At 37.4% G+C, this 25496-nt stretch overlaps 2 protein-coding genes across 6 annotated transcripts; both read right to left on the minus strand.

Moving 5' to 3' along the window:
- Window positions 1-74: 74 nt before the first annotated feature.
- On the minus strand, window positions 75-7325 carry arpin (actin related protein 2/3 complex inhibitor). Its single transcript, XM_036584712.1, has 6 exons — window positions 7204-7325; window positions 6950-7025; window positions 6050-6182; window positions 3521-3727; window positions 961-1124; window positions 75-255 (listed from the first exon to the last, which is right to left on the minus strand). The coding sequence occupies exons 1-6, from the start codon at window positions 7293-7295 to the stop codon at window positions 247-249; spliced, it is 681 nt and encodes a 226-aa protein (XP_036440605.1). The 5' UTR covers window positions 7296-7325; the 3' UTR covers window positions 75-246.
- Window positions 7326-11747: 4422 nt separating this feature from the next.
- Window positions 11748-25200, minus strand: fam169b (family with sequence similarity 169 member B). 5 transcript variants are annotated; one of them, XM_036585464.1, is made up of 11 exons: window positions 25097-25194; window positions 22409-22494; window positions 21932-22053; window positions 21694-21796; window positions 21515-21600; window positions 20899-21073; window positions 20389-20571; window positions 15144-15212; window positions 13558-13686; window positions 13337-13407; window positions 11748-13056 (listed from the first exon to the last, which is right to left on the minus strand). In XM_036585464.1, the coding sequence occupies exons 2-11, from the start codon at window positions 22443-22445 to the stop codon at window positions 12913-12915; spliced, it is 1119 nt and encodes a 372-aa protein (XP_036441357.1). In that variant the 5' UTR covers window positions 22446-22494; window positions 25097-25194; the 3' UTR covers window positions 11748-12912. The 5 variants fall into 5 exon arrangements, with proteins under 5 accessions (XP_036441357.1, XP_036441360.1, XP_036441358.1 ...); XM_036585466.1 differs by having other exon boundaries at window positions 12970-13086; XM_036585467.1 differs by lacking the exon at window positions 22409-22494 and having other exon boundaries at window positions 25097-25200.
- Between the last annotated feature and the right edge of the window lie 296 nt (window positions 25201-25496).

A 25496-nucleotide genomic window follows, 5' to 3' on the forward strand; every position in this document is an offset into this window, starting at 1 on the left:
AGCTGAACTAATTATTAAAGTGATAACATTTTACGCACAGTCCAATTATAAAGCCCAGCACACAGACGCAAAACCTCAGTTACGAATAAAAACGTTTTATTACTGAACATATCAAAAGTTAAGGTAATTCCATATTCATAAAAAAGTGTACTTCTTAAGTGTACGTCTTAAAGTATGCAAATTCATAAGTAAAGTGTACATTATTGGTGAAATAGTTTTCCACCCTTCATGTATTCTGTGTGCTGATCAGTCATCCTGAAAAAAAGAATACAGCGCAATGTGAGATCATAGATGCTGAAGTGGCACTTAACTTAGTTCACTTTGCATTTGCAAAAGCAAAGCAAACTCGAACATCCATGTATTAAACTATCATATGAAAAAGTTTGTGCACCCCTTGTCAAATGAAATGTTTCGTTGATTTGAGAAAAGTGAACAGAGAACACACTTCTGTGTAGTTTAATGCACAATTACTGTTTATATGCTGAATTCAAGATATTGGAAAAAAAAACATAAAATCTTCACAAAGGTTAAGGCACATCTGTCATGTTTTACTTAGTTATTCTTTCTCTTTCTTTTTTTAATATGTTAAATTCAGCAAATAAAAAGAAATTGTACTCTAAATTAAGCAAGAGCATGCCATTTTTAAGTGTGTTCTCTGTAAAAGATGTTATGTAGAAATGTTAACTAATTTTCACTTAGAAAATCCATAAAACATGTAGCATGACCAACGACGCTCAAACACTTACGAACAACTGAATCAAAGGGCATATTAAGGATGCTGGTAATATACTGCTTTTGTTTGGTGGCTCCAATATTTCTGTATGTTCACACAACAAGTGTTGTAAAATGCACAAAAAGATCAGGATGTGTTCTACATTTATTGTACAGTGCCACTGCTAATAGCACAGACAGAGGCAGCCCAGACAAAACAATATCATAAACAGGACATCATCATCCTACCCATTCTTCGTCCTCGGCTCCTTCACCGTGTGCGGCTGGCTTTGCTATACTCTGTGTATCTGCTTTGTTGGCCATTATTTTGTCTGTCCACGATGCTCCAGTCTGCTCATCTCCTGCAAAATTGCACTTTGTCACTGAGCCGCCATCCAACTTGGCAAAGGAGGCTATAGAAACACAAAAAAGAGAAGTCAAGTTGCGTGTAGAGTGCTCAATTCAGTTCCAACCTTTTTATATCTAGAGATGTAAAAATGCACCAGTGTATTTTAATGCATCAATATGAAGGTGGCAGTTCAACTGTACTTGGAATGTTTCAATCAATAATAAGCTATTTTAATATTATGCAATACTGTACGCCCTTATTTTTTGCTAAAATAAAAATATCAGACAACTTTCCAAATAAAAAAAAGCTTGTTGAATTATTTTGTATTACTTATATTCAACCTGTGTAAATAATGCAAATTTATCCCCTCTATGGGATTTCCAATGTTATGCAGTGTTTTAAACTACTTGTGGCAATTGTTGCTAAAACACTGACATTTGAAGCCTGTAAGACAGGCATATGGTGTTCTTTACCTTCTATATTGTTGTTTTCAGTATGGCTGCATGATTACTTGCATTATCATCATCATCATGCTATGATGCACCATGAACACACCATTAAGGGCTGTGATGACAGAACAGTTCAAAATACTAGTGCACTAGAGCAGCATGTGATGTGATTAGATTGGCAGGGATGTAGCGTTAGGAGCTGTGTCTAGTTTTACAGCAGTGTTGTGCTTTCCTGAGAAGGTTTGGAACCCCAACCTCCCACAGGCATGCATTGTCACTCCCAGTGCTGTGTGTAAAATGTGCGGAGCAGTAATAGCTATTGTGATGATAAACCTCCATCACCATAAGAGCTTTTTAAAAAAACATTACATACACATTTATTCATTTGTAGGCCTACAGAGAAAACAAAAATATACACATTGCTGTGCAAAAGTCTTTTGAAAAAATGACTTATCCGGGTAGTAAGAATGTGTTTTGTGTAAGAATGTTTTTGTTTTTTAAAGAAGGTATCAATATCTTGGTTAGAAGAACACAGTTACAAGAACACTATAAAGCTACTGATTTCACAGTGAACTCCAGTCATTTCATTGGTTTGTTAAATTCCATCAGTAGCATGTGATTTAATTTTATAAAGTAGCTATAGCGGGTATGGGATGGTGATTGTAAATACTGTAAAAGTGATAAATACTGGGCTACCTAAAGGAGAGCTTTGGAAACAGTTAAGCTAAAACATTCACACACACAAAATTACAATGTGTTGATTATTAGTTCATTTGTAGTCATTCTAATGTTAGTGTTTCTTGAACAAATAAACGATGAATGGCCTTGCGTATAATTTCATATCAAGAGGACTTTTGCACTGGTCTGTATATAATAAATAATGTAGAGGAAATGATGTTCAAGGAATGCTGACTGTTTTTCTAACAGCCTTAAAGTGCACAAAAATGTGCTTGCAGTTCTGAAGTAAGCAGCTGTTAATGTTTCATTAACTTATTTTACACTTTGCACAGTAATGAATGGGGCTTTTGTAATGCTATATATTTTTTATATTTTCTTAACACACTATTTAAAAAAGTGTTCATCACTTCTCAAATCACCTTTGCAATATCCAGCAGCTTTTTCAAGCATCTGTGTATACGCATGCTACATTTGGGTAAGAGTGAATCTCCTGTAAAGAGAACTAGCGGTATTCCTTTCTCCATTTGATTTTGATATAATACTGAGGGATTGGGACTATTGGGACTAGGGAAAACATCAAAATATGCAAGGCAGGGGGTACTAAAGCACTATTTGGACTCGATTAGATTTACATGAGGTAGGCTAATGTTTTTTTTTGCCTGCCTGAATGTGCCACGCTCACACCCACATCAGTAAAGATTCTGGTGCCTTTTACCTTCTGTAAAAAAAACACAGAAATATCTTCGACATATCTTCAGATATGTCTGTGAAAATGCTATCATATCCCTGTGGAAATAAGAGTTTCTTAAGTATGGAGGCATTTAAAGAAGTGATTTCAAGCTGTAAAATGTACTGTACTACCTCAGGTGTATAACTCAGAACATTATAATGTAAAAATTACAGAAAAAACATTAGATATTATGTGGTGATATTGACTGCTGGCTGTGAATACTTGAGCTACTGACAATACTAATGACACAGTGCATTCCCTTAAGACAGCTGGGTAGCTGGCTAGGGTAAATGGAAAAACAGCTAAATTAAATGCTTTTACATGTATTCCACTCGTTTCTGGAGTTAAGGCAAGTAAATCAAGAATGTTATTCAAGTAGCCACTACCCTTCCTGTCATTCATACCAAGATTTCTTATGCCGTGCAAATTGGTCATAAACATTACAGACATCCTGACCTAAATTGGCATGACCACACCTCCCCACAGAACACTAATTCTGTCCACATAGTGCTTTACACGCTCATTGCAACTCAGGAAGGGTTTGTTAGGCAGCCAACTCCACATCACCTATTTACAGCCTTGCGGAAGTGAGTTTAGACTCACAGATAAAAGGACCATCTCCTCTGGTCTTCAGACGGACGTCTTGGCCCATCTCCAGCTCTATCTTCTCCATTTCAGCCTCTAGGATCCAGAAGGCGAAGGCTTGGTTGGGGCAGTGCTTCTCCGTCATCCTAACAAGCTCCTTCTTGTTTACTATGTCCTTCAGCTGGTCTTCAGTAAGACGATCAGACTCGCCTTTGGCCTCCAATTCTGTATAGTTAATATATGGACATATACAAGCTTGTCAAGCTGTTTCCATCATCATTAATCTGGCCAAGCAACACACTTTGTTATTCAGGAGAACAGGATACTATGTAATTTTCAGAGCAGTACAGGTTAGTCAACATTCCAGCCATCACAAATTCAGCAGCAACATCTGGATCAAATGCAATTTTCTCTGCAAAAAGTAAACAGCTCACAGAAAAGGTCTGCCCTTCAGTCACTGTCTGCTGAGTTCAAATCTATGTGTGAGGTTAAAGCCTATGATTTGCTAAAAGGAAATATGAACTGTATTTTTAATCAACTTCTCTCTTCTGTTCAAAAGGGGAAGACCAAAATGAAAACAGAGAAACTGAATGACTGCACAGGCGAGGTAGAAAAACATACTTTCTGAGATAACCTTGAGGAGAAACGTATCATCACTGTCAAAAACAAAACAAAACAAAAAAAGTATCTCTATTTTTTGGTCTTTTTAGTTTTCTATAGCTCAGCAGCTGTCCTTTACACTGTGTGAACATTTCACAATGATCGGACAAACAGAATGCTCCAAAACTGCTTTGAATAAAGTCTCTTTACCCTAACTTACAATAAAAGCAAGTTAAAGTAAACTTGCAAGTAAAGTTACCATTTTGGAGATGCTGCTGCTCTCTCTTATAGTAAAGAAATAGATGATGATGGACAAACCTGTCTATGTGTATTTTTTGCCACATAGTGTTTTTATACATTATTTTCAATTTTTTTCAAGAGTCTTTCTATTTTATATTTTTGTACTGAACTACTTTGGACTGTTCAGTTAAGTCAATTTTATTATTTGGCCATTTACTATTTGATTACTCGGCTGACTTTTGAAATAATTGGTAGATTACTATATAATATATATTATAATCAAAAGCGACAGCCCTTCAGTACTGTTGCCTACCTTCTTGTACGGGGCACTCATTCAGTCAGTATATGATAGTATATCATACTAGAAGTTGTGATAGCTTCAATTTGTCTGTTTTTACATAATCAGTATTGTAATTATTGTAAATTTCAGTTTTAGAAAATTCACAAAAACAAAATAAATCAATGCACCTCAGAGGTATGACAAAACTATAAAATATGGCTTTGACAGACCAGTTGTGACTAGATTAGATTTTTTATCACCGTTTAGAGGGTTTATATGCACCACTCTACCAAATTAGTTTAACCTGCAACCTCACAAGAAAAAAAACTATCTAAGAAAATAATTAAGTATTCACACTTCAGATATTTGGATTTGGGATTAGGATTATTTTATGATCCATTTAAACCCAAGGCATTCATTGAGATAGTAATGAGCTAAATATATACAAAATCATCATTAATAGAGTACTTCCTGAAGCCTAACCCCTAAACTTGTGAAAATCATATTTAAAATGTTTGCCTTATTAAAGATCATCATAAGTTTAACTTCTAAAAGAAACACAACTTTATTTAAGAATTGCTGTCTCACGTTTTTAGGTCACTCCCGAAACACAGGGTTTTAGTCCATAGGCGGAGCCTTATTTTAGCCACACCCCTACATTTTAGAGCAGGAAGTGAGACTGCATCCCTGTCCCTCATGACCACATGGTGAGCAGTTACATCCCATTGTTTTGAAGTAAATGTGTCCTGAAGTCTGAAAATCAGTGTGGAACATTAAGAATCGTCACTACTGAAACACACATCTTCTGCAAGTTCTTCATGTTCTTCTCAAAGTTGTGTCTGCCTGTCATGCACTGGCTAGCATTAATGAGTTCTGCTCACCATTGGCTAAAATTGTCACCGCCAAAACATTTGGTAAAATTTCGGTTGTTCAATGTTCAAGGATTTAAGACAGTTAAGTGCAAGTTAGTTAAAAGTCTAAAATGTGTTTTCAACTCTGACTTTGAACCAGTTTGGTAGAATTGTCCATATACCCACAAAACCAGAGGCAACCACAGTAACATTCTTACAGTATGAATATGAAGCTGTGAAATGCCCAAGACCCACCAGCCATCCAGGCTTCCATTCCTCACTGCCTGGAACAACAACAACTCAGCCAGTTTGCACTGTTTTCCATGCAGTTTGTCCAATAATAAACAAGAAAATCTTTATTATATGCCATATTGCTGCTCTGCTTTAAGTTGTATAAAATTATATTTGGCATATAATAATCTAGTAGTCTGACAACGGCAGAGAGGTCAGCGACAGAAACCAGCTTTGGCAGACACAGTGACGTTCAATCTCTCATAAACTTATCCTCAGTTATCACACATGACACTGAAAATAAACCAATTCCTTGTAATCCACTTAAGCAATTCAAGTACTTACTGTAAGATGACATAAGATAACCCGTGTTGACCTTCTTGGTTTCACTGAAATTCGGCTCTATCTCATTTCCCTTGGCATCATACTTCCTGCAGTGGATTCGACTGGGCTTGATGTACAAAACATTATAACGCTCCTACAATCCAGGCACATGGAAGAAAAGTGCATTCATAAACACTAAAATAAATGGTAACATAAAATATGATCATTCATCTTTGTTAAATAGTATTAAGAAAAGTTTTTAAAGTTTGATATATAAAGTCGTATCCTCATAATAAACTGTGCTGCATTCATATATACCTATAGCAAGTTATATAGTTCAATATAGAAAAATAAAGATGTGTTTTACTGAACATAGAATTGAATCTGAAAAAAACTCTTTAAAGGGCCCATTATCATGGAAAAAAAGAGTTTGGTGTGTAACGTTCAACCCCCAGTCCCTATAGTCCTTATCTGAAAACTAAGCCTGTTTTGAATTTATTATTTTTATGACGTCAGAAAAACCAATGCATCCACATACATCTGCCCATTTAGCATGCAGCTGCTTATTAGCTCCGCCCACTCAGGCTGAGGTTATATAAGGAGTGTTTCAGTGTGGATTGCTTTTTGAGTGAGTCACAATTCAGAGCAGCCAATCAGAACAAAGGAGATTTACCTACGTTTACATATTAAAGGCAGAGTAACAACATGAGCCTGTTTAATTCTAATGGATAAAGAGAGGTTGAAAAATGGTCATGTAAAAATGAACTACGACTGTTTTGACAAACCCAAACAAATATCATAAGCGGTATAAAATCCAACAGAAATGCAGAACACGGGCCGTTTTAGACTTGCTTATTTAACTCAGTACATATGTAGAAATGAAGCTGTCAAATGGTGAACATCAGCTCAGCTCTTCTTTACCTTTTCATTGTTGATGTCTGTGATTGCATGACGAGACACATCCACAAAAGTCCCCTCCAGAATCACCCCAGCGCCTCTGAAATACAGCAGACACATTCACACGGGGTCATTTAGAGCAGAAAAAAAGGCTATTCTGTCCGAAATGGTGCACAGAAGGGTTTTTAATGGATTAGCCTTTCAAGTTCTTCATTTCTCTCTTTCACTGTGTAATGAAATTCAGCTCGACATCGTCAGAGCAGCGCTTAAACATCTACCTCTGATAGAGAGACGGATCCCAGGCAGAAGAGAGCTTTTCATTATGGACGGGTTTATTCTGTAGCGCTGTGTTGTCGTAGATCCGACTCATTTTGGGATGAGGATTTGATTTCCTCGACAAGTGTTTATGGTCACTTCCTCATTTTGTGGGATCAGGAAATGCGATTATGTGCGATCTGACCATCAAGCACGCGCTCGAGTCAGAGGGTGAAATGATTTGGAAATCAGCGAAACTGGGCAGCTCCGCGTTCAGCTGTCTGACACTCTTTTAGAAAGGTGTGTCATCGACTATGCTGTTCATTTACATTAGATAAGAGCATGACTGATCTAAATTGTAATAAATTATAGAGTAGCACATATTTTTAAATAATTTAGTATTTTCGCAATTACTCATCTCACCTTACCCGTCAGCAGGGTTAGGAAGTAACGGAAAAGTACTGGGAATACACATTCAAAGAAACTAAGTAGGCCAGTCTGTATGTAGTACAAGCTACATTTTGTAAACATTATTAACTATTTTAGCATTGAGCAAACATGCATGTAGCATACATGCTCTTTAGATGAATTCTGAAGAGAAACTAACGGCTTCTTTATAAACACTGAGGTTTCTGCTAAAGCCTGAGTAGACTGATAAATCAATATGATCAGTTATTAATCTCAGTGTTACTGAGCTCTACTAAAGCCTGAGTAGACTGATAAATCAATATGATCAGTTATTAATCTCAGTGTACTGAGCTCTGCTAAGCCTGAGTAGACTGATTAAATCAATATGATCAGTTATTAATCTCAGTGTTACTGAGCTCTGCTAAAGCCTGAGTAGACTGATAAATCAATATGATCAGTTATTAATCTCAGTGTTACTGAGCTCTGCTAAAGCCTGAGTAGACTGATAAATCAATATGATGGTCAGTTATTTATTTTAGCCATTTACCTTTGAGGAATGATTAAACTAATAGTAGTGGACATGTTTGTGAGTGATAAGCTCAGCATCAGTGTTGCACTGGACTCCTGCTCAGAGGATTGTGGGAGCAGCCATGGACTAAAGCAGGCAGTGAGAGAGAAAAAAGGAATTACATGAAGAAACAGCTGACCAGTAACAGCAAGGAACAATATGAACAAAGGTTAAAAAAAGTTTTTTCCATGTGCCTAATCAAAATGTATTGTACATGTATTCTGAATATGTTACTTTATTATGTATTGTAAGGGAACAAGTTAATACATTTAGGACAGTGTATTCGTTATTCAGCCATCACTATTTTTTGCCCAACCCTACCTGTCAGCAAGTAAAAACTGCATAGAACTGTGCAGCTCTTTGGATTACTCCCTGAAATGATATTAAAAATGCAAAAATATACATTATGCCCAAAAGTATCCAGACACTTCTTTTAATTCAGTTATTTTAAAGTGGAATTCCACTGATTTTCCAAACAGATATGTAATTAATTTATTAAAATATAAACAAAAAAGTCAAGAGTGGTTTTATGTGAAGTGCACCATTCTTGATAAACTTATTTAGTCCTCGTGATAGGAACCAGACGTCCTAAGTGTTTAATGCCTCTAATCCTGAACTCTAAACTCTACCTCACAGAAAGTTATACAAAATGGGTGCAAATGTGTGTCTGGTGCATAAGACATTGTTTTACGTAATTTTCAACAAATACTTTTTTTCAACTTTTCCAATATTAAAAAAAAATTAAGATAAAAAATGTGAGTCTCTAAGTTTCTCTAAAATTCCAAAGCACTATTCCAAAAGACTCACTGAATGACTTTGATTACATCTCAACAACTGAATTATACAGAAATTTTGAAAACTTGGTGGAATTTCGCTTTTAGGTGCATCTGTTGCTGACATAGGTGCTCGTCTGTATAATTTACACAGAAAAGTGATGTCAGTAGAATGGGACGCTCTGCAGCAGCCACATACACCATGTCCAGTGCCAAGTGTCACCTAGAGGGTATAAAGCCCCCCAGCTTGGACCTCCATCCAATAACTTTAAGATGAGCTGAAGTGGCGTTTGTGATCCAGAATTAATCATCCAACATCAGCTCCTGATCTCACTAATGCTCTTGTGGATGACTGTGTCTTCAAACTTTTAGACATACAGTGTACAACACCATAGGGTTTAGATATCCTGCTGGCTTGATAACAAAGAGAAATCTAGATTATATGACTCACACCATGTCTACATGTGGTTTAAACTCAAGAAAAAAGTGAGGAGGAAATGACACAACAGCAATGATAACGCTAACAGGTAGAGTCATAAGGAAGTAGTCAATACCTAAAAGACAATGATTTCAAAGCTCATTTTAGATTTTCAAGCCAGTGCAACATATTTAAACTGAAATTTAAAACGCTTTGTGAGGTGCGAGTGCGAACACTGGCCTCATAGAAGAGCATGATTGTGATCCATCTCTTCAACAGGGAAAAGAGCATCTGTCCAGGATTAAAGACTAAAAAGAGCGGACCACAAGGAGACACAGTGGGAACACTTATTTCAGTCTGCTATGCAAGGCTCAAGGCTGAAGTTAGGCTGAGCATTCATCTAGAACATCAATACCAAATACCAGACCAAAGCTCCAGTGGTTTGAATATTAAAAAGGGAATGTCACAGACAGGCCCACTTATTCTCCAAACCTCAACTCCAATGAGAATTTGTTACACAACCTGAGGTTCATAAGCTTAAGTCTCACTAATGGTGACCATTCCATGGCAGTGTGTTATTGTTGACTATATAGTTCAAAAAGCCCAAGGCCATGAATGTACATAAGGCCTGGACGTAACCTATACAAATATTCGGTCATTCAGAGTGCTTTGATGTAAAATGCTCCTTTCTGCAGAAACTTATGAAGTTGTTTTAAGATTTGTTCATATGGTGATAGGAACCAGATGTCTTAAGCATGAAATGGTTACAAACGGTTGGCCTGATAAATTGTTTTACAATAATTTTTAGGTGAATTTTCAGCCTAAAATGCATTTTAATCTATTCATAGCAGAGTCACACACAGGGCATTTTAAGGCAAAACAGACCCCAAAGAAATTTTTTTTTTTCTGATTTATCACTATTTTATCAACACTTCCTTCAAAACACTTCCTTCAAAACCACCAGTGAACTTACACATCCTCAGAAGGCATGTGTAAGTTCACTGGTGGTTTTGGATAGTAAAAGTCAAAGTGAACCATTTCACATCAAACTTTGAATGACTTTGAATGTTTACATCTCAACCAATTCATTATGCAGAAATTTTGAAATATTGGTGGAATTCCCATTGAAATACTGCAATTAGTAAATATCTAATTATAACCAATCAAAAAAGTAGATTTAAATCCTCATTAAGAAGCAAAGTTGGACTAAAGCATTATTTGAGCCCTAATTTGGATGGGTTTTCTTGAGGAGGTGCTGTATTTTGAGTGATTACTGTGGAGAACAATGATTAATCTGTTAATCCAGTAAGAATCTGCAATGTCCGTAGTTTAGAAGTCTCCAGAGCAAATTACCTTCTGTAATTACCTTTTGTGATTCAGTGAATCCTGAGCTCCTTCAGTAACAGTAGTCCTGTTTGAGACATCACAGTAATGTAATAACATAACCGTGTAATGGAAAACGATATCTTTATTTGTTTCTTTTGTCCTTTTTTTGCAAGTTGAAGACAAGTCCAATAGCTAAAATGGAGCTTGATTTGACCCAATTTCTTAATCCTCAAATTTATGACAAAGTCTGAAATTTCCACAAAAACCTGGTGTTATTGTTAAGAAGTGTGGCAACTGTTGCATAATGCTGATGTAACTGTCCACGCAATGATGTTACGATCCGGGCTATTTGGAGTAACTTGGGGAAATTACACTGATCATTTATCCTGTACAAATCAGCCAGTCAAGTCAGTGTGACTGATAAGTAAAACTGCAATGAGAAACATTCAAGGTTTTATATGAAGAAACAAAATAACGGAAATAGGATTATATAACACATGGAGATGCTAGTAATAAGACCAGATTCAGTCACTGGAATGCTGGAAACCGGACCCTTCTTCAGGGAGATCAGACCCACTATCGTGAGCCTTTGGAAGCAGGCAATGTGGGCTGAAGGCTGCATTTATCTTCCTCCAAAGGAAAAAACTCTTCCAGATGTAGAAAAAGTAGAGTAAAAGGGGTTTTATTCTCTTTACATCATGTCATGTGCACCAAAAACATGAAATGTTGGATTTACTTAAAAATGTGTGTACAACTGTGTTAAACAGCTTTTAAGACGTTCAGTTGAGTAACGTATACTCAACTTGATATAGTTATAGTTAACTAATTAAAGTAGAAAAAGAACAAACTTAATAGACTTAAGCTAGATCATTACATAATTTCTGTAAGTTATTACTGTGCTACAAAGAAAAATTCTGCTCAGAAGTAGGTTACAGCCAACAACAATGCAGTTAGGCAGTTAACTGTGGATTGCAAGAAGGATGCATACAACAGAAGAGGGGCCAGAAGGAAAGACAACACGAAGAGGGTGAATAAAACGAGAAAAAACATATGCAAACAGATGATGCCAGCAGCCAAAGGGGAACAGTGAGCTTTACTCAACAAGATTACATTGACCAAAGACACATGAAGTAAATCTGACAACTCACTTGATTTCATTAAAACAAGACAACTCCTTTCACTGACTTGCATGCATTTGTTAAGTAATAGCAACACTGTTAAGTAGTAAAAAAACAGTGATTAAAACCAACAGCAATGATTTTATTGTTTTGAGTGTGCAACACTAGCTTTGCTTAAGGGTGTTTCCCAAGAGGATTTGTGACGCTAATGACACACGGGTTTAGTTACAAGAAGTTACAAGCAAAGCTACAAGATGTGACACATCAAAGATGTAAAAGAGTTGCTCAAAGCTCATAATAAAACACACAGACCTACAGACATACCATGCTGTAAACTGTGTTGTTTATAGATGCCATTCATGTTTACAATTTAAACACCATATCTGTGTACTGATATCACTGAATACCACTGAATTGTATTCTTAGCCTCATGATTTCTTTCACTGATGTTCTCTCACTGCACTATGCAAAAACATCATACAAACATTGGGAATCCCTGTGGTGTCGACCAACCTGGACTGTGAGCCGGACCACTGATCTACAGGCTAATCCAATCAAGCCGGCATTACCTTGGTCACCAAGCAAAATCTCAAAGAAAAGAGTAATACTACCACTATTCAGCACAAGATGGATGCTACTTTTTTACCCTTTCCGCCAGAGAAACAAGCCAAACTCAGGTAAGGTATCAAAGACAGCCAGGTAGCTACTTTTATAACGTTAGGTTAGTCATTTCCGTTGTTTGAGTAATCCACTCTCTCCACTGTAAAGATGATTTAAAGATGGTCACCACAGTTAAGATAAGAAGGCTTTCTGCCTTCCCTGGGTTTCCTAGTCTTTAAACCGGACTTTAAACTTGAGCGGCACCACTGTAGTATGTGAGCAGTCATGTTTATTATGTTTACAGCAGATGCAGAACAGTTTGATTTTTCAATTTGGCTAGAACTTCCCTTTAATACTACCCTGAGTGAATTCACAAAAATGTTGTATTTGTGATGTGTTGTTTCCAAAAGTATGGGAATAAGAAGAAAGTTTAGCAGATCAATATTCAACATTTTCTGTAGCACAGAACTGAAAAGCTGAGCACAGACTTTCCACATCCAGACTAATTTAAAGCACGGAATTTAAAAAGATGTCTTGGCTTTTTTACATGTGGGTGTTGTCCCAGTCTGGTTGGTTAGTTGTGTTCCTATACAGCCCTTTCGAAGCTTGTTTGCCTCAGTGACTTTGACTGCAGATGCATGAACTTGTGGTATGCCCTCCAGGACCTAGATGAAGGATAATTCCAGAGTGTTAGTCTATAACGGGAGAGACAGAGAAAATTATTTTAATTCTGGGTAAATTTGGGTCAGAATGTTCCATTCCTGAAGACTGCAGTTTAGCCTGCTATGTGGTCAACCCCATTTGGTGGCTAAGTAAATGCAACATAAATCAAGTGACAGGGTAATCACTGCACTCACAGCTGTGGCATACTTTCAAGAACTGCCAGCAATGTGGCACTGGATGATATGCTGATATAAATTAGGACACTAGGATAAGACAGCTCACCTTTCCCTTATTGTCTATGAGCTTTCTTGCCATAGCTTGTGTGCTGTGTGGACTTTCATCTGAGCTCGCACCTATAAAAAGCTTATTGTTAGTCCAGGATGTCTTCAGCAGTGCTTCAAATTAAACAGGGCTCAGCAGAGCAAATCAGTACATTCTTTAACTCTCTTACAACCTCAAACGCTATGGGTCATGAGAGTCAATGAAACCAATGATAGACTCACTGTGTGCTGGGCGGTGCTGGAGCTGTATGCTTAACCACACGTTGCGTCTCTGACTCCATTCCCCAGGAGCCTCCACTTCATAGAGGCGCTCCCTTTGTTCCTGGTGGGTCTCTAGGTACTTCTTGCATACTGCACAGAAAAATGTTGAGACTAGTCGTGTCAGAAAGGTTTCTGTAGAGCTGTATACGAATATGACTCTGAGGAGCAGCGGTTAAAACATAGGGGAACATTATTGTAAAAGCTTCTAGGGTTAGAACTTTAATTTTTTTTCAACCAATATAAATCACAGTGCAAGAGTCAGAGGGCAATCTTCAATTATTTAGGTTCCGATCAAAACAGCAATTATGTACAAGTTATTATTTTTCAGGAGATATTTCTGAATAGATTAGATATAAGATAATTCACCTGCATAAGGAAGGGAAAGTCAAAGAAAAATAAGCTAAAACAAGACAGAAGTTTCCAAAACTATATTAAAAGATTTATTAAGAAAATGTAGACCACCAAAAATGTCATCATCAGAGTCACCACCACCACTTAAAGAGCCCTAGTACTCAAAAATGAGACTTGTTTTGCTGAAACAAGCAGGGATGTCCCTGAAAAAGATGTTATATAAATGGCAGCAACGTTGCCCTAATACCAAGACAGACACTGGCCTTTGAACTTTGCATTGGTAATAATCAGGATGGTCCTCTTCCTCTTTGTCCCAGAAAACACAATGTCCATTATTATTAAAGACAATTTGAAAACGTGAACTCGTCAAACAACAGCACATTTTTGCTTTGCCACAGACCATTTCATGAGCTTTAGCCCTTTTTCCTAAGTATTCTCGAGCCCTTGTGGTTATATTCATTATAGAAGCATGTTGGTTTTTATAGCAGTGCCCTCTGAAGGATCAAAAATTAATTCAACATTCAATGTTGGTTCTCGGCCTTCCCCTTATGCACAACAAAGTTTTGGTCTGTAGATAGTAAAACCCCTAAATTCCTTACAAATGTATATTGAGAAACAATGGACCTCATTCACCAAACATTCACACTTACACAATTTTCATGAACATTCTGACATACATGAATGTTTTCTTATTTGGGATTTGTTCTTAGGTAAGAACAGTATCTATGCACACAAGAGTACAAAGGTACGAACGACTCTGCATTTTAAAAACATCATGAACCTGAAATAGACTTCTTCCTAGGAGCTTCTCAAGAACAAGTTTAAGAAAAACTTGTGAATGAGGCCCATTTTTTTTTGTAAACTGCTCACGCAGTGGCGAACATTGTGAAAGCTTCTTTCATACCCAATCATGATACCATCGCCTGTTGACCTATGGAAAGTTCCTAAACAGGTATTTTTGATCATTCCATAAACTTTCCAATATTACACTGCTCCTGTGCTAACTTTTTAGCACTGTGCTAACTTTTTAGCACTGTTGCAGGCATTGAATTTGGAATTAGTGTACATTTACAAAAATCAAGGAAATTGATAGGGGAAAATATTGAATATCTTTTCTTCGCACTGATTTCAATTAAACACATGTAAATTACAATTTATTATTCACTGCTTTCTGTTTTTATTTGTATTTTACTTACTGTTCCAACTTTTCTGGAGTTCTGAACCATCACCATGGCAAAATGATGAGTGGCAAGTAAATGTTTCATCTGAAAAAAACTAAAGTTTGTTAATAGTACGAAATCAGATAATGGGTACCTGGTATTGGACTGGTGCCAGTTCTAACTACAAACCATCACTGCGACTAAAACCTTAATGATTAAACATTTAAATTCTTGTACCCATGTACAGCAACAACTTTAGTGAGAAATCCAAGACATAAAATCAGCCGCATTCATGCCATCAGGCTATCTGAAAGGTCTGCATGAATTCCAGAGTGAAAGTGTGTAAGCGGACAAAACTAATCACATGAACTATGAAAACACACATCTGCATATTGTTATCTCTGTTTAGATAAGTCTTCCTGAAAATGTGTACACATGAACAAGCCTCATCTCCCTTTGTTGCTTTTCACAATTAACCATAAATGGTCAATGTAAATGAATTCATAAATATGTAAGCAGATGGAGGAGTTATGGCTCAGCATAGTAGGGGATATGTGTATAACTTGATCGTGGAAGGCCTAATAATTGACAGAATCTGTGTCCCCACACACTAGAATTCTCAGTACTCACTCATGTAATATGTTTGTATCTTGTTGCAAAAGATAATCAGTACACATGCTAAAAAATATTTGGTACACGGTAGCAACCTTAAGTGTGGAGCGCAAGCTGGGCAACTGTCAGTCAGACTGAACATTAGACCAGGTGTTCTCAGATCTAAAAAGACTGGTGAGATGCCTCAGTTAGTATACATGGCCTCAACCAGGCTACAGCCTAAATAAATATTTCCCCAAACCCAAAGGTTGCATGAATGGATGAATGAGTATATGAATGGATTAATTAATTACATAGCTGATGAGCAAAGCACAGGAAAACCAGGTAGATTCCACCTCTGGAAACTGTTACATATACTGAACATGTAACTGCAAAATGCCTGTGGTTGGAAAGGGGGATACTGGCCTAAAACTAAAAATTAATATGTTATTTGTCATGTGATGTAATATGCTGTCTCTCAGCCTCACTGGTTTAACAAAGTTCTTAATTTTATAATTATTTTTTGTGTTTTTATCCATCAGTAATCTCTCACTACAATGCCCAGCCTGCATTATGCAAATACATCATACAACCATTGGAAATCTTCCTCATGGTGATTAAAAAATCCTGACTGCTAATGTAGCCACTGATGTAGAGGCAAATAAACACATCGTTATATTCAGCTTCCTACCAGTGTCATTAGCCATCTGGCTTCGTTCTGCATTTACCAGCTAACAAGAAGAAGAAAAAATAAAAAAATCAAACAGCCTGCCTTCAAGTATCCCCCAAAGCACTTTAGTTTTTCAATAGTTCCTCCCACCTTTAAGAAGATTTACATCATCAAAAGAGTGATTTCCTAGTCTTTAAATCGGAAATCTTGCAATAGAGACTACTGAGCCACCACTGTAGTAGATGAATAGGCATGTTTACAACAGATGTAAAGATGCCTTCATTTTTAATTTTGGCCACAGTGCCCCTTGAAATAATGACAAAAAATCGATCATTTCGTCCTAATTTATCTTTTGTGTAACCGGGCATCTGGGGGCATCCTATCCGTTTTTGTATCATCTAGAGCTGAGCCCAGTGTTTAAAACTTTGCTTTGTAAAAGGGGCTACTTTGCAGTCCTCTGTTTCTGAGCCAAATCAGACCAAATCTGTGTAGTGCATAATTAGAGGATCTCTTTAGGTTCAGGAAATTTTAACACAAATTGAAATTTTAAGCAAATCTTCTCTTCAGAATGGAAAGGCATATCGAACTTGAAATCAGTTTATTGTTACACCCTTATTTGTAACCAAGTATCTGTTTTTGAGGCTTACCAGTGGTTTGCATCTTGGGGAACTGAGGTTTTGTTGTTTTATTCCTTTTTTTGTGATTGTGTTTGACACATCTATGGGTACATCCTTAACAGTGCTCTAGATGTGTTCCACAGCTGAAATAGCATTTTTACTCATGATTGAAAGTATATTTCAGCGGTCTACCACCAGTGCATTCTTGCTTCTTAAACAATGCTCCAGACAGTTGATTCTGGCACAAGAAATGTTTTGGCTATGTCTCCGATTGATTTATTCAGATTTTTCAGTCTCATGATGGCCTATTTAACTTGCACTGACACTTCTTTGGTTTTCATGTTGACAGACAACAGCAACTGACTCCAGATATAGAAGCCACATCTAGAATGAACATTTCCTTAGCTCTCTTGTGCAGGAACTAACAATGCAGTGCCAGCACTATGTCCAATAAGGGCTGTGATTCCTATATTGTCCATGCAATATGAACATGCACACTTTTGAATTAAATCTGACAGCAACTGTATAAACACTGGTGCATTTCCAATTCAGTGTGCTAGAAAACAGCAAAAACAACAACTGTAACTGTCCAAATACTTACAGATTGAACTGTACTTCAAAGCAAAATGTAACTCATTATTTCTTGGTTTCTAATACAGCTAATTAGGAGTGGGCAATATGACAATGTTTTTGATTATTGTGATAAATTACATCACATTACTTTTCTGAGCACATAGAGGATCATAACAGGTACAAAACACTGAACAATTGAATATTTTGTTACAGAAAGCATAACTAGCCCTGGTTACTTGGAACTGCAGCACAGAGTGTGAAACACTTAATAAAAATCATAGTATTTATAGTTTTTCATAGCATTTTACAGTGTGCAAATTTGATAGCATGCAACATGACAGCAAACTAAAACATGCACTTTTCTGCCAATTTCTTTGCTGAGTTTAACAAAAAAAATGTTACAAAAGATGTGCCATAACACAGACCACATTTTAGGTTTGATTTTTTCCCAATATGTTAAATTCAGCAAATAAACAGTAAATGTACATTAAAATGAGCAGAAGGGTGTTCTCTGCAGAGTTTGTGTTAACTTTTGTTTACTTAGAAAATCAACAAAAATGTAGTTTTACTTTTGCATATGACTGTGTCGTTGTTAAAATGAAGTATTTTTTCGCCTAAGCCGACTTAAGCCGCCCAAGTTAATATTGTGCAAGTGAACCAGTAATTCTCGCAATGACTACAAAAGTCAAACGCAGCACTACAACTATTTGAAAGTTTAGTCCTGTCTTTATTTAATATTTAAACCATTTTATTAAAGGGCCCACATCACGGAAAACCAAAATTTCCTTCCTTTTGTAATGAGTTTGGTGTAATATGTAAACATTGTTAAAGTTTCAAAACGCACTATTCACTCCCCAGTTCATAGAGTACGTTTATGGAAACTAAGCTGCAAAAACAGGCAAATTTTGTGATGTCAGGAAAACCAGCACATTTATATATCCACCTATTCAGCCTACACAAGTTTAGCTCCGCCCATTTACATAGAAGTCATGACAACAGCATCAGCCTGGATTGCTTTTTTTTTAAAGAGGCACAATACAGAACAGCCAATTAAAACAGAGGTCATTTACATGCATCTGTCTCAATGGCACAGTAACAAAGTAAACAGCCTGTTTAAATCTAAGAGGTAAAGTGGTCATAAATGGTCATAAAAATGAACGATGACTGTCTTAGATAAGTAAAATCATCCAACTATCAGAAATGATTCTTTAAAGGAAGAAAAATAAAACAATAAGAATGTAAGATATGATCCCTTTAAAGCAAATCAAATTTGCAAGCATACGTCAAACCTCAAAATGTCCACCAGTGCAGCACACTGAGACGTACTCTGCTCAGTTGTAGAACCCTTTCTGCTGAGCATGACCACACTTTCATATGCACATTTAGAATCAGGCCAGAAGGTGGAAGCCAGCTGTTGTGTCTGCTCTTTCTCCTTCTGCACTGACTAGTGTTGTAGTACCCGAGTCTGGTCTCGAGACTGTAAATTAACAGTCTCGATCTTGTCTCAGTCTTGACATCATTTTGGCTCAGCCTTGTCTCGGCCCCAGGGGATAAGATGGATTTGGAAACTGTTGTCGAGACCAGCTGAGTGCAATGCCTCCGCCTGAGCTAATGGAAAGGGAACCTTCTTCTTTTAGTATTGAATAAAAACAAAACCCTAAAACATGTTTAAAAAATAATCTGTTTGCTCCTGATTGAGAATCTAATTGATCCTTTCCACAAGCGTATGTTGATGATCACTGGCTTCAAAATTCATACATCCCCTGAGGGCAGATTGGAATGTTGTTATTACTATGTTTTCGTCTCACAATAAAAAATGTATGTATGTTGTTTAGTTTATATTCATAAAGAAGGGGCAGAGAATAACCTCATCATTTACTTTCACATGTTACAATGCAAAGTTAGACCAAGACCATAATATAATAATGATATTAATTAAATCATAATTAATATTATTTTAGGGTATACATTTTTCAATGTTCTACTTTACCAAAAAAAAGACAATATTATTTATACATATGTATCATGTACAATGAATGATAATGGACGTACAATGCTTTACAGATTTTAGTTTTTCCCTCTTTCCTCTGTATATTTTTATATTATGAATCTTAATCTGGTCTCAGTCTTGTCTCGATCTTGACTTGGACTCGACTACTACGAAGTATTGGTCTTGATTTACACTCAATGTCACCTTTTCTCGATTTTGACCTGGATTCATCTCAAGTGGTCATGACTACAACACTAACAATGACATTAATTGTGCATTTTTTGTCTGTTCCAACTTATCAAACCTCAGAAAAATACATATCATGTAATGTTACAATGTCTTTACTTGCTATATTGGTTATACTGGTGTTATATTTTTCCCACATCACCCACCCCTACAGCTGATATTGTTCAAGAGAATGTGTAATTCTGGCCATGGCTGTTTCTGTACAGTGGTGATTCTTTATTCCTTATCTTTCAGGTGGACAGTACCTTGAAAACAGTGATTAAGGAACTTGAACACACACCTTAGTCACTCACAGTTATCTCTTTACAATGCTGAAGATAACAGTAACGTCAACCTGCCATCACGTAAAGCACGTTTATAAACAGTACGCAGAGAAACTGGCACTTTATCAATGATCATGTGAATAATATGTCATTTTTATGACACTTTCATAAATGAATAATAAAAGTTCTCAGACATTATGCAAATAAGGGCTTGTTGATGGGTCGTCATTTACTTTTAGCCCCTGTAACATTTTGGGCAGAAGTGCTCCTTTAGATTCTACTGACTGAGACAAACTATGAACATTAATATCTCATCATTTGACTGACTGACCTCCATACATGCTTGTAGATATGGGGCAGCTGATTCCCAGCACACACTCCTTGGACATGGACACGCAGAAATCCTGGAGCATCTGTAAGGCCAGCCCATTCCTTCTCCAGTGAGTGCGCACAAACACAGTGTCCAGCACGGGAAGAAGGTAACTTTGACCAGTGCAGCCATCGCACAGGCTACCTTAAAGAACCCCAACAAGAGACGCCATCAAAATGAATGATGGTAGAAAACAGGAATGTTAGTACTTACTATACTGGATGAGGGAACTGAGCTGAAATTATTTACTTCAGTAACTGAAAATGATGGCTTCTTTGCCTAATCAAAGACATCACTAAAATCTGTTGAGGCTATTCTATTTGATTCATAAGAACACTAAAGTAAAATATGATCGGAGCAGGAGATGAAACTCGGCTAGGGAGCATTCTTTCAACCACACAGTCTTTAATGAAAGGTCATTTGAGGAACTTTTCCTGGAGTGAGGCTTAAAACAGATTTGAAAAACCACACCTTTCTTTTTAATGGTGTAAAAGCCAACAGCTTCTCCATCTTGCCAGAGGATTTTTCCACATTCCCACGCAGAATGAGTGGAGAAGTACATGTTTTCCCCTAGAGGCCTCTCCAAAACCCCAAATATGATCTGACTGAGCAGGAAGAGTATAACTCTCTCCATCACTGACTCCACCTGTGGTGATAAAGGTAATCATCTATAAAAATTGCTCCAGTATCTTTATTTTCTGAATCATACAGATAAACAGAACATCCTTCTACTTACTTAAAAGGCCCATATTCGTTTTTTCCCCTGAAGCTTTGACATGACATGATGCAATTTATGTATCTTTATGCACCAATTCAAAGCTGAATGAGCAGATGTGTGTTACTGTGTTGGTTTCTGGGACAACACGTAACACAAAACAACACATAACATGCTGTTTTTGCAGTTTAGTTTTCCATACCTTATGTAGTAGAGACTGAACTGTATGCTTCAAAACTTTAACAATGTTTACGTTCTACAATAAACTCTTGTTTTGTAGTTGTGGTTTTCCACAATATGGGCCCTTTAAACAAAATTTCAAATTAGGAATAAACTTGCTTGATCAATTCTACATATGTGTGACAAACTCACAAACAAAAGTCCATTTCTGGATTTGCTGGATGTCTTCAAAACCTCACAGATGGGCCACCATTTGCCATGCAAGTACAACGCAACCACTGAAAGAGTAGGTTACACTGGTTCAAACAGAAACAAACAAATGACACAAAGTAGCAGGAAGGAGACTGAATAGGAGTCTGAAAACTATTAACCTTGGGTTTCATCTGCTGGTGTATGAAGGGCCAGAAGGGAATGGGGTGGACCACCCTCACCAAACAGCATTAGCCGGCCTATGTTATCCTGAGCTACATGTACCTGAAGAAAAACAATAATAACTGTCATTACAGTTTAATCAATAGGAGATTAAATTCTACTTTCAATTCTCAGTAATACAAGAGGTAGTCAGGCTCTGATTCATAATAGATGAACAGGCTAATGTAATGTGCACACCTTTGCTCCACTGGGATGGCTGAAGGTCTTTGTGTCTGAGTGGAGGCTCGCCAGGCCTTTATCAGAGTCAGGATACAGTTCATGGTAATCCTGACAGGGCAGGTCCACAGGGTAGGAACTCCCTGAAGAAATGAACTTTTCAGACTCTCAGTGGAAAAAAGGTTCATACAGCAAGCGTAATGATGATGACAGTAACGTCCCTCTAACCTCTCCTTCAGAAATACCCATTCTAGTCCAGCTCTATGACCCAACGGCTTCTGTCATAGTCAGTATTCACTTATTCTGTTGTCGAGCTGTGGAGCGTTTAGCGCTCGTGTTTAACCTGAACCTTCAGACAGTATCAAAGTTATTCTGTCTACGAACGCTAGTTTATTTGTGTCCTGAGTCTTTTTAGAATAATGATAAATCTTGATTATTTTGTGTGGCAGGTCTGTTTTTAATAATTGGACACGGTCCAAGTCAAAAACATAGCCCTACCTTGATGGCTGACAGGCAAGTTTCCAGTAGTATCCATTTTGAATACGCGATGACCTTTGGATTTTTTACTTATGAAACAGCGCCACCTGTTGCCGGATGGAGGGAAATTCAACACAACACAATTCATCTGTATTTTATAGCCATTTCGTATTTCTATTAGGCAAATGAATATCATTTTATTATATGACTTTGTTTTATAATAGTCCAAAAAACAAGCTTTTTTTTAATAAAGATTGCCTAAAAATCTATCAAGTCTCTTTTCCACTATTGCATCTGGTGGTGTATAAAACTTTTTTTTTTTTTAACCAAAACAGTTTTTACCAAAAATAAAATGTCAAGAACAGGACAGGTATTTGTAAGTTGTAGTGATTTTATTAGTTGACTACTGCTATTATATCACAGAAAAACAAATTTTCCTCCTTTTTTTAATAAAAGTGTTTGATGTGGTATGTGAACGCACCAATCATTCCCCATTCCATACAGTCCATATATGGAAAGTAAGCTGCCTGTTTTGAATTCATTGTTTTTGTGATTTCAAAAAAGCCTACTCATATACATATATCTGTCTATTCATCCTAAAGCAGTTTTGCTCCTTCCATTCATGTTGATGGCATTAGGACTGCATCAGCCTGGAGTACTTATCGAATGAGGTGAAATACCAAGCAGCCAACCAGAACAGAGGTCATTTATATCTATCTTAAAGGCAGAGTAACAAAGACTTGTTTAATTCTAGGAGGTAAAGAGAGGCTGGGAATTGCTCATGTAAAAATGGATGATGACTGTCTTTGATACACTGACCCATATAACCTTCTTAAGTTGACCTTAAAAAATAAAATGCAAGAGAAATGTAAGATATGATCTCTTTAAGAAAAATAATACTCGAGAGCGTACCTCAAACCCTAAAATGTCCATCAGTGCAGCATATTGAGACTACTCTGCTCAGTTCTGGAGCCCTTCCTGCTGAGCATGACCACACTTTCATATGCAGATTTTGTTTCTATAAAGCACCAGGAGGTGCAAACCAGATGTTGTGTCTGCTCTTTCTCCATCTACACTGAAATGGCCTATGAGGTCATGAACACATTGTGTTTTCATCCTTCCCAACACCTGCAGCTCCCTCAAGCAGTGCTCACATGTGGCTGTATATTAAGACTCCAACAGTGGTTCAAATTTGGTTCTTCTTGTCAAACCCTCAATATCCTCATAGAGGACATTAGAAATGGCAAGATCTCAATAATTAAGCTGCAAGGTACCGTCTGGGAGATACACTAAATGTCTAAGTGTTTGTAGACACCTTCTCATCCAATGTTTCTTCTAAAATCAGGGGTATTAACAGGACAAATCCGCCCTTTGCTGTAGTAACAGCCTCGACTTTTCTGGGAAGCTAGGTGTTGGAACAATGCTGTAAGGACTTGATTGCATTCACTCACGAAAGCATTAATGAGGTCAGGCATTGATATTGGTTGATTAGTTCTGGATCACAAATGCCACTTCAACTCATCCCAAAGTTGTTGGATGGAGCTCCATCACTCCAGAGAATGCAGCTCCACTGATCCACAGTCCAACGCTGAAGAGCTTTATACCCTTCTAGTCAATGCTTGGCATTGGGCGTGGTAACCTACGGCTCATGTGCAGCTGCTCAACTGTGTTGTTCTATTGTTAATGCTATTGTATGGACATTATACAAGCTGTGTGTGTGCAACTGAACACCAGCAATGGGTGCAACTTAATGGGGGCACCAGCAATTGGTGTCAGCAATGGGTGCGCATTAAAGTAGCTGATTAGAAGGGGTGTCTGGATACTTTTGGACATAATGTGGACCAACCTTTGTGGTTACATTAGCTAGATGCTATGAAGCGGAAACCTGACTACTAAGGATTGCTGACATCTAAGATTTTTATTTCAGGGATGGGGCAATGTTTTTTTTCTCAGATGGATCTGTAGGCCACCCACTGCAGCGGGTTTACTAGCTAGTGATGGAAAACAGAGCAGTTGTAGTGTTCATACCATCCACTAGATGGCAACAGGAAGCTACTGAGTGTTTACCTGGGGAAGAGGATGAAAACATTATAAAATATATATAAAGCAAAACTGTCTAAACATAAGCCACATGGACTAAACAGTACATTGTGGCCCCAAAGTTAAATTAATTCTGCCAGATTAATTCTATAATATGACATTTTATTTATTAATAGAAAACATGTTTTGGCTTTGAGGAAATCTCATGGGTTGAACCAAGCTAAGAAATTCCAGCAGCTTACCTCCAACAGTTACTGCTGAATTTTTAGTCTGAGAGAGTAAGAAACTCTCTGGTTGTGGGTATCTGCTGTTCTAAAGCTGCTGGTTTATCATGTGACAGTAATTGATGGAGACATGTCCTGGGTTGGGTGGCCCATTATGCTTACTGCCATTGTTCATTTTTTTTCCTTGTTATGCCTAAAAAAAATGGACCACCCAGCCCCAAGCCACCACTGAGAGAAAAACACAGCACCCTGGGAACTGTCATAGTTCTGTTTTTGTTTTCACCACAAGACTGACTGGAATAAAAACATTCACCGTAATAGATGGCTGCACACTGTAGGCCTACAATTAGGTTCCACTACACTGTTATGGCTTTTTTGTTGTTGTTAATATCCAATGGCACCTTATGTAGTGTAAAAAACAGAGCAATAGAAAATCAACACTTACTCTTAACTCGTCCTCCTTTTAGTTTTCCCTGGCTCCAAGTCGTTTCCCCCTTGTGCACAAACCACCAACTTCCCACTGAGGAATTGTCGACATTTCTGGAATTCCTCTCGCAGGGAAAGGCCAGCTTGGCTTGTTGAATTTGTTTTTTGTTGAGCTGTGGGTTTATGATCTTAAGGGATCAACTGTCACCCAGCTGTTTAGCCGCTGAGGCTATTTGGCATCAGAGCTGTTGTTGTGAGAGGCAAGCTCGGCCCCCTTGCACCCACCACTACAAAACACCTGCAGGACGCATAGTCGAGAGGCAGTGCAACAACAAGTATGTCCTCATATGCTTACTTTGACCTTTGAATGAAATCACTCCATTCTGTATGTATTTTTGCAGCTGCTTGCAGACTCTTGG

The sequence above is a fragment of the Colossoma macropomum genome, unplaced genomic scaffold, assembly GCF_904425465.1.
Source record: "Colossoma macropomum unplaced genomic scaffold, Colossoma_macropomum, whole genome shotgun sequence".
Lineage (NCBI taxonomy): Eukaryota > Metazoa > Chordata > Actinopteri > Characiformes > Serrasalmidae > Colossoma > Colossoma macropomum.